Source organism: Solanum pennellii, chromosome 6 (assembly GCF_001406875.1).
Source record: "Solanum pennellii chromosome 6, SPENNV200".
Taxonomy (NCBI): Eukaryota; Viridiplantae; Streptophyta; class Magnoliopsida; order Solanales; family Solanaceae; genus Solanum; species Solanum pennellii.
The window spans coordinates 49,274,233-49,284,844 of record NC_028642.1 but is presented as its reverse complement, the minus strand read 5'-3'; the positions used below and the strand labels follow the sequence as shown (position 1 = coordinate 49,284,844).

The window sequence follows — 10,612 nt, the reverse complement described above, 5'->3', positions numbered from 1 at the left end:
CATTAAAATATAATTGTTTGAGCAAAATTTATAAGGTTTGACTGAACCTGCATGTGCGCGACTAGTTCTGCATCACTGTTAGTCTTATTTGGCTACCATATGAGTTCATTTGTGGTTTACAATACGGATTGGTGTGTGGTTCTTCCTATGGAAAAGAAGACATATATTAAAAATATTCCTTTTCTGTTTATGATATCTTAAATCTATGAAGCAATCAAGCATATAAGCTCTCATAGCTCAGTTGGTTAGAGCACCCGTTTAGTAAGCGGGAGGTCTTGAGTTCGACTCTCAATGAAAGCAAATATGTTTTCTTTTTTCTTTTACGTCGCGATACCCTTGACAGTATGTGGCTACGCCACTGTACGTATATGTATAAAATTTTGGACATCATTCATCAATTTTCGAGCTATGCCATTGACAATCTGTTGTAGGCTAGAACACAAAAAAAAATTATTTTTATATTTAGTTTGTTGTTTTTCTCCATTGAACATGTAACTTTGGCAATCAAAGTTATTCGAATATATGCTCTTAACAAATTCAATCCTGGTGTAAGAGATATCACTATGACTTAATCAGTATTATAACATTAATCTTCCTTTTGAGGAATTTCAACATTATTTATATATATATATATTTGCTAATTAATAATATTGCTTCGAAAAGACTCCCATAAATAAATATTATTTTTTTCAATGTATCGGAGGAAAATTCAAACCCTTTGCTTTGAGATATTTTAGCCGCCTCGACAGGTCAAAAATCGTACTCCAGTATATAAAAATGACTAGTTTAAAAAATCAAACCATTAGGGTATTCTAGATTATGTCAATCTCTGACAAATAATTTTGTCACCATTGACTGGTTAAAATTGTATAAAATGACCAGATTGGTTCAATTATTGTTCAAGGAATCTCAACTACTCTAATCGTCTCGTTGTCCCCCTTACCAAGAAAAAATAAATATAATTATATTTCAAATAAACTGTCAATTTACAAAATCAATGTAAGGTTAATTAAGTTTCCCTATTTTATATTTATAATTATTTTTTTTTGGTTAAGTGTAAATTCATTTATTTGTGTAAAGAGAAAAGTGAACAACTAATATAAGGCGAAGGAAACATTAAGATTTTTCACAACTATATATCAAGGAATGATTTCTTTATTCTAAAAAGTTTACCATGATCTTTTCTAAAATTTAATCGGACATAAAGTTTAAAAAAATAAAATTTTTCTTAAATCTTGTGATCTAAACTATATATACGTATAAGATAACAAAATATTCTTTAGGTTTTATGATTTTAAACGTGTTAGGTTGGAGAGTTAGTAATTTTTAATAAAATAGCTTTTTATCTCCTAAAAATATGAATAAATTCTGGTTTTAATTCTCATGACATATGTGACTTGATGACATACTTAACCTTCATTTAATTAAACTATACGTTCTTCATCCCTTTATGGATGTAGAAAATATGTTATATTTAGACATAATTTTAGAAGCATATTATCCTAAAAATTAGAGTAATAATACAAACTTAACGTACTGCGAAGGTAATTATTAAATTAGTGCAACGGTTAATACTTCTAGAAATTTGTGATTGTTCTCCCAAACAAAGGTATCAAAAGTGCTCATTTCGCATTATTGAAAGTTAATCGTACTTAATTAGATATCACAAGGATTAAAATCAGAATATATCAATAGTTAAGGAACCAAAAATGAAAATGACGTTTGTTCCTAAAAAAGGACAGAGGTTACAAGACAAATTTAATTTTTAAGATATACTAACATGAATTGTGGTGAGATGGTTGGATTTACTCTTAGTTACCGTTATAGGTCTAGAGTAACTCCTAAGAATAGAAAACATGGGCCATCCAATGAGCAAATCCGATTTTAATGGGCTCCAATGTAGATACAAAAAGGGAAACCAAAAAGAAAATAGGAATAGTACTATTTAAGAGCTGCCTAAACAGCTACCATATACTTTGTATTCATAGCTCAGTTCTAACTCTTGAAACCAAGAAAACTCTTTTTGTTTCAATGGCTATGAATTCATCATCAGGTAACAGTCTACTTCACCTTAATGAAGTGACTGTAGCCATGGTTCCATGGCCTGAACATGGCCATCTCAACTTACTCTTCTATCTCGCTCGAATCATCGCCTCCCACAACATTCCTGTACACTTCCTCTGCCTCAGTGCTAGGAACCAAGATTTAAGAAAACGCCTCCAAGGTGGACTTAAAGCCTCTGTTGAAAACCTAAGAGATTCAAACATCCATTTCAATGACCTCTTAGTACATTCATCTCCTACAGAAAAAAAAGATGATTTCTTGGAAAGACTAGGTGAGTCCATTTGCAGGACATGTCATGAACTATCGACCAATACGAAAAGATTGGTCATAATTCATGACTGTTTGATGATAACTTACATAGGTAATCATTTGCATTTGATGTCCAACTTCAAGTGTTATGCTTTCCACCCCACTTCAGCTTTCACCAGGTACTCTACACTTCGACAAACTATTCATATAGTTGATCAAGATCACGACGAAACGATTAAGCAACTTGGAGATGAGTTTCCAACTGCAGAGAGTACTTTCGGTCCAAATATGGCTGAGTATGTTGAGGAGGAACTTACATGGAAGCACAACTCTGGAGATATCATTAACTCCTGCAGAGAATTGGAAGGTAAGTTTATAGATTCACTTGCTAAGGTAAAAGAGAATACACCTTTGTGGGCTTTTGGACCATTTAACATGCTGCCTGAATCACTAGACTCATTTTCTAATTCTTCATCTGGCAACAAAAGTACTCGTCACAACTGTCTCAAATTTCTTGACAAGCAAGATGTAAACTCAGTAATATTCGTGTCGTTTGGAACAACCACTACATTATCACAAGAGCAAGTGAAGGAGTTAGCACTTGGTTTGGAACAAAGCAACCATAAGTTCATATGGGTAATAAGGGAAGCAGACAAAAGGGTGGACATGGAGAATGGTGAAGAAAGACATGAGAAGATTGTGTTGCCAGAAGGGTTTGAAGAAAGAGTGGAAGGAAGAGGAATGGTGGTGAGAAGTTGGGCGCCACAGTTGGAAATCTTGGGGCATCCGTCTACAGGCGGTTTTCTGAGCCATTGTGGATGGAATTCTTCAATGGAAAGTATAAGTATGGGAGTCCCAATGGCAGCTATGCCTATGACTGTTGATCAGCCATATCACACTCTGTTGGTATCAAACGTTTGGAAGATCGGAGTCTCTGTGTGGAGTTGGGCACGTCGGAAGGAAATAGTACCAGCAGTGGCTATTGAGAAAGCTGTCAAAACTTTGATGGGGACACCAGAAGGAGAAGAGATGAGGCAGAGGGTGGTGGAGTTGAGAGATAATATCAAGAAGTCTGTTAGCCATGGAGGACTTGCATACAAGGAGATGGAATCTTTCATCTCTTATATTATCAAGAACTAACTTCTATTGCTCAGTTTGACCTATGTTGGATTTGGCTTGTATGAATTTTCATACTTGATAAAGTTTTACTTTAGTGTTGGAATAAGACTTTTGCTAAATCTTCTGATTCTCGTAATCAAATTTTAAGAGCCGAGTCACTCCTTCTAGATCGAAGAAGGTGATGTTTTCTTTTGACATCTTGCTTTAATGTATGCATGTTGGAACTGACAAAGGAAGAATTTCCAGAAGTTATTATTATTATTCTAGAAAAATATTCAAGTATACACTTCATGTAACAACAGAAATAACCAAATTCAGGAATAATATATGCCAGATTTACCATAAGAATCATGTCGATAGCTTTTGTACTTGAGGTAGTTCAGGAATAAATTGTACAAAGTCTTGATGAGCTTGAATGATCAAGTCATCGTCATCCCACTGATCACGATATCTCTCTGTCTGAGTCTTTATCTTCTCCCTAGCGATAAAAAACATTTCCTTTCTCCATTTTTCAGGAGGTGGAGATCCACACTCAGCAGCCAACCAATCTTCGTAGTCTAACTGTAAAAATGAGGTCTATCTCAATGAGGCAACAACAACAACAAACTCAGTTTGTTCACATAAGTGGGGTCTGGGAAGGGTAGAGCATACGCATACCTTATTCCTAACTTTGAGAAGGTAGAGAGTCTGTTTCCAAAATCTCAACGAGACAAAACTTTAAAAAACCATAAGAATTTGTCAAAAACTAGTTTAGTACATGGGGATGTATACATACATTCCCCAACACATTGGTACCAATCTATCAAGTTTGCTAACACAATATTAGGAACTTACTATTCCTTAATTCTTTTTTTTAAAAAAAAAGAAATCCTTTCTTATTTCTTGCATAACTAGGATGAAGAATGTTCCGTTGCTTATACACAAGTGTACCGCCACTCCAACCAAGAAGAAAAGTAAAATGAAAGGGGTCAATGGAAAAAAGATAAGAAAAATTCAACAATTGAACAAGGTCTCTCAGGTTTTATACCTGAAAATCCATATTGTGAGTGTATCGTTTTGGTATGCAAGAGGCATCCAAGGATGAGTAGAACGCATCAATATCAGCAATCATATCTTCCTTTGACAAGAGAGAAATTCGACCAGATAAAACACCAGCAATCCACTTGCTTTGCAGTTCACAACGGGAGAACGGTATAAGCTGTGCAAACCAAAGCAAACACTTCATTCATGTTCACCCTATTCCCAAGATCATCTTATTTACCTTCCATGGCATTCCAACAAATGAAAGACTAGGAGAAGGCTGGTGGGAAAATGTGTTTGTAAAGTGGCCCAACACGGTTGTCATCCACAGTCACTATCCCATTAGTTTCAAGGAAAGGGAAATGATATTTGTACCTGGGAGAAATTGAATAGCAACATTACTGAGTACTGATGCTTCATCCTCCCATTCAGTTTCAGTCTTTCAGATTAATTTTGTAAGATCATTTGTTAATCATTTTGTATTGTTCCTTTCAATTTACTCTGTGATTCTGATTAAATGGAAGGCGATTAATCTATCACTTCCTGATGAATCTGTATGGATATACTGTGGAATTCATAAAGAATATTTGTTTTAGTAAAAACATTACTCTCGTTTGTTTCTGTATCTGGAGTAGTTAGATTAAACTTTACCTTTGTTACCAAATTATCGATAACTAGCCAGTAGCCCAGTTTTTATGGAGTCTATTATGATCCTGATTCATTGTAGTGGCATATCAACAACTTTAGTAACTGGTTCCAATCATTTGACCCATAATCTACCCGTATCATCCATTCATTATCGGTACCTTGTTCACCTCAACAATTTAATGACCCTATAACGCCACCTTAAATTCTTTCATTTTGTTTAATATTGGCAAAGGAAAATGACGGGTAATCAAACTCACCCTGTGCAATGTATAATGATATCAGCAGTCTTTGGATCCATCACGAAAATTGACTCCACCATCTATACCAACAGCTTCAATCTGCATTATTTAGCCAGTATAAGTTATTTCTAGCAACATGAAGATACAGCATTATCGACAATTCCCCACAGAATTACTTAAGTTATTAACAACTTTACCATAGAGTGGAGCCATAGATTTTCATATCCATGCACCTTTTTGGGAGTCCCACTTAGAGCTGATCTAGAAGAAATGTGGACCTCTTTAGCAACTTCAGCAATTTCTCTGGAGATGTCAGAGGCACTTGTGGCACCCCCTATGACCACAATGACCTGCCAAACCATTGATCATGTACTCTAAACGCAATGTCAACGAAGAAGAAATGTTATATTATATTGCAACAAGAGATTATTTTCCGTGTTTCTTTTTCTCTCTCTGCAATTAGCATCAGCCGTGATATATTTGTCAAAAATTGATAACTGATTTTATCAAGGATATGACCTATTACTATTAAAGAAGTATGCCTTATGGAGGTGATATACTTTCTCATCTAAGATCAGGCGGCTAAAGACACTAGAATAACAGGAAGATGACCTTTTTTAGGATATAAGGAAATCAAATTCAGTCACACATTTAAATAATGGAGACTATTTTCATACAAATCTATCTATCAACCAAACTAAAGATGGAAAGCGACATGTCAACAAGACAACCCACTGATTTAAGCAAGAAGACCACGACCTGACAGTATTTTCTCCATATCATAACAAGGCTCCAATAAGTAAAGAAGTACTTTTTCTACATAGCTTCCTAAGAACAAGGACTAGTATAGCTTTTAACTATCCATGTGTATTTCATTAAACAAACAGGTGGATCTATATTAACAAATTATTTGCATTTTGTACTTGCATCCCTCGCATTTCCAATGTCTTATGCAAAAGTAAGATTTGAATAATACAACTGTCCAAAGACTTTTGATTATAGTGAATCCACACTTGCAGTTTTAACGTTTTAACTTTCACTAAGTAGGGCAAATATGCAATCTGAATAACTGCAAGCTATTTCAAAGTAAATATTGCTGCACTACGAATTTAGAAACATTAAATCTCTCAAGGGAACAATGCACATGACACATGACACATACTTGATCTCGAAAAGGCTGTGGAACCCCGTAATTGTGGCTGTGGATTTGCTTTCCTGGCCAAACTTCGATTCCTAAAAAGGCAGAAGCCTCTGGTTAGCAACATATGATTTCAGACACGGTGGAAAAAATCTGAAAGCTAAAGATGTAGGAAAGGAAGAATTCACTCAAAACTTTAAAAAAAATGATTTGCTCAGAAAACTTCCAAAACCATGAAAAACCAAAATATTCTTCATATGATAGCCTGACAGAAACTAATGATACCAAAACTATGTTGAATTGATCTTAAGAAAGAAAAACTTAAAAATTGGCTGAAACTTTTGAAATAAAATATAGGCTAATCTTTTATCCCTAGAATATATCATGCTTTGTCAAGGAGATATATCAACTTTCGAGTTTTATGGGAACCCAAATTTCCTAACTGCGCGTACAGGAAAACCATGACATGGTGTATATGTAACGCTGATGAAAAGGTTAATTTTGATCAGCCACAACTATTAAAATACAAAGTACGGTAGACCCATTCGCTTGATGTACAAATCAACATGGGTTGTATAAATGGATTACCAAATACTGGACATCTTTATATCAAATTTTGTAATGAAGAATGAATCTTCCAACAGTACATGATCTATTCCCTTGAAAAATCAATGATGACCACAAATTTAAACAATGCATATATTCCATTGTAGTGTTACAATCTGCTGTCAAAAAGTATACATGCAATGTTGATATGCAAAAAAGATCAAATTTGATTGACCACCAGCAATAAAAGACTTGTGTGATGTTGATGAAGTTCGCAAAGACCACAGGAGAAGTCTTAGGAGAAACTTAAGGTAAGGTGATTTCCTTTTGTCTACCTAACCTTTGGTGGGTAAAGTTATCCGATACAGAGTGGGAGGACGCAAGTGCACCACCGTTATTAAGAAAAAGGTTAAGGTAAAGACAGCCAAACTATTAGGCAACTGCAGGTACCCTTTATAACCAGCTATAACATGTTAAACTACACTATAGTGCAATAATTCTTTGCACTAAGTGAATATAACTTCAATCTTGTCTAACACAAATATGAATTTTCTTAATCAGTACTTGACTTATTTCCTCAAAGAATCTATACTTATCACAAACCCGACCTGACTAAACAAAGTTCCATTCTGCTATAATCTAACAGTCAAACCAAATCTTTAACTGTGAAGACTTAAAAGATCAAAATGCTCCTAGGGTGGCTTAGAGATGGAGTGAAAACTTGAAACTAAAGTTCGATTCTTGGCAGCATAGACACTAGGGGACGTTTGGTATTGGGATAATGGATAATCATTGAAGTTATTTTATCCTACATTTGGTTAGAGGTATTAGTCCTGAAATTACTTATGCCACAATTTGTATTATAATGATGCGATAAGTTATTTCATGTAAATGAAAAGTGAGAAGTCAACTCTTCTCTCTCCGGTTCCATTATTACAAATAAACATTTAAAGATCAAAACTTTAAATAAATTACCAGGAATATCAGCTAGTTGTGGTTCAGTAAAGCGTCCATTACAGATAACTACAGCATCATACTCCTCGTTAACAAACACAACATGATCATCATTCTCACTTTTTCTTGAACTAACCTTCCATTTTCCATTCTCCAACAATCCCACATACCCAACTTCAGTTCCAAACCTCATCAGTTCAATAATCCCAAAATCAGACGCAAAATCATTCAAATAGTCCAACACTTCCCTATGACCCGGATACCGTCTCGGGTCTCTATTGGGTTTTTTCGTGTCCAGGAAAGGGTACTCACCAAAACCCATTAGTTCACGTGGAAGGTTTACCCGAAGTGATGAATAAAGACTTGAATGAACAATTCTCCGATTCGGGTCGATCCCAATTGGGTCGGAATCAGCGTGTGGAGTGTAAATCCATGTACCCCCTAGCTGATTTTCTCGCTCGAATACAACTACAATGTGCCCTTCGCGTTGGAGTTCTCGGGCTGCAACGAGGCCCGCAGGACCAGCACCGTTAACCGCAACGTCTTTTGGGGAATTTTGAGACATTGAGAAGAATCTGAAAATGTGCTGGAGTTGGCATATGTGCAAATGGAGAAAACAAGCTTGGTTTGAAGAACAGATAAAAGTTGAATTATCATGAGTTGGTAGCTACGTATTCCATTAATTTATTTAAATTGATTCATAATTGTGCTTTGTATGTCTCCAGTGTTTTCTGTGAGAATGATGAGAGAGGAAAGTACCCGCCAATTTGGTTGTATATATAAGCCTTAATCATTCGATCGACAATATAGTTTTACCTTAGAGATATTCTCGTGTGGATAATATTCGTTACTATTTTATTTATAATCACTAGTCATTACTATTAATTACCAATTGATCACCATCATTGTCAATCACCATTACACTTATCTACAACCAACCATATATGTTATCACAATCACCACGGTAACTAACTACGTATTATTATCAACTATTAACACCAACTAACTTTATCATTACAATTACCACCATCACTATCAATCATCATCACTCTGATAGTTACCACAACATTAACCATCTATACTGTCATAACTATCACCATCATCATTACTAGCAACTAACAACAATTATTATCATCACCATTACCACTACAAATTGATATCCTCTGAATTCATATCCATATAACCCGCTAATAGTATTTGGGGTTTGAAATCCGTTGGGTTTGTCTTGATTCTAGTCAAGCCCAAAATATTGGGCATATTAAAATGCCTCTACTTTTGATTAATGGAAGATCTTTTTTGGTAATTATAATAATATATTCAATGTAATTTGAAGGTAGGTATAAACACAAATTTTAATAACGTCAATATGCTGAAAATAGAAAAAAGAAGATATAGATTTATTAGTAATGAACAACAAAATATGTAATGCTTATTGAATCATTCAACAACTATCCTTTTATTGTGAATCTGATCCACCTCATGTCTTATAGACGAGGATTTCCCTTCTTGATTTCTTTTATATGTTCTCTGTAGAAGTAAACATATATATACTTAACAAAAGAGCTTGTCGATCTTATTACTTCATAATTAATTGCTATGCATGTTTAAGGTTTAATACTTACTCATTAGACAAAGTATTATTTCTCAATTAATTGTTTAAGAACATTAACTGGCAAGATATTATATTCCTCAAGGCTATATGAAGGAGTTGTTGCATTAAAATATCTCTTCAATCCACATATAATGCGTTGTTTAAGATCAACACAATATGAGATATTTGAAACATAACCATGTGAAACTTTCACATCTCTTAAAACATGTAAGAACATTTCTTTTTACGTGTTATTCAATATGAAACATGCACGTGGTTTATATATTTTAATTAAGTAGTGCTTTATATATTATTAAATGTTATCGAAATGTGTCAATTTATTTGATAAGTAATGTAAATTGTAAAGGATGATATTTTGAGCTTTTTTTTTTAATAAATTAATGATTTTTTATTTTTTAAAATAAGAGAATTTTGAAATGTGAGCAAAATAAGTAAAACAAAAGTGACAACTTTGTTATTTGTGTTATAAACAATTTGTATTATAGTGAATGTCTAATTATGTGGAGTCCTTGTAGGATATGGTTAGGAATCCTACTTGGGGACCAAGTAAGGTTTTCCCTATAAATAAAGGGTTTTCCTTCATTGTAAATAAGATTTGTGAAAGATCTATGAATCCTGAATATCCTATGAATAAGATCTTTTCTCTTCTCTCTACTTTCTTCTTCTTCTAAATTTATATAGTTTCATAACACGTTATCAGCACGATTGTTCTATTCTTAAAGAATTATGAAGAAGACGGGAAAAGTACAAAAGAGATCTTGCATAAGTTATGCAATAAGGTTCTTATATCTTCAAGGTATGATTTATCTTTATGTTATAATTATTTATGTAACAGATCTGGAGGTACCATCTAAAGTAAGTATTCAAAGAGACTCGTCAACTTTCTATACGTTTAATTTTAACCGACGGGAAGAGAATTCCTTAATTTATTTTAATAATTAAATAAGCACAATTTAGAGAAAGATATATTTTCAATCTTTATATGAGGTACGTGATCTATTAAACTATATCTATTAACTGCTA

General features: G+C 34.0%; 1 protein-coding gene, 1 non-coding gene and 1 pseudogene across 2 annotated transcripts; 2 read left to right on the top strand and 1 right to left on the bottom strand.

Moving 5' to 3' along the window:
- Positions 1-226: 226 nt before the first annotated feature.
- Positions 227-300, top strand: TRNAT-AGU. Its single transcript has one exon. It is a non-coding gene; the product is annotated as a tRNA-Thr (tRNA).
- A 1,388-nt stretch (positions 301-1,688) lies between these two features.
- LOC107021269 lies at positions 1,689-8,776 on the bottom strand (annotated as a pseudogene).
- LOC107021268 (zeatin O-glucosyltransferase-like) lies at positions 2,006-3,693 on the top strand. Its single transcript, XM_015221893.2, has one exon. It carries the CDS (start codon positions 2,032-2,034, stop codon positions 3,451-3,453), a length of 1,422 nt encoding a protein of 473 aa, XP_015077379.2. The 5' UTR covers positions 2,006-2,031; the 3' UTR covers positions 3,454-3,693.
- Positions 8,777-10,612: the final 1,836 nt, after the last annotated feature.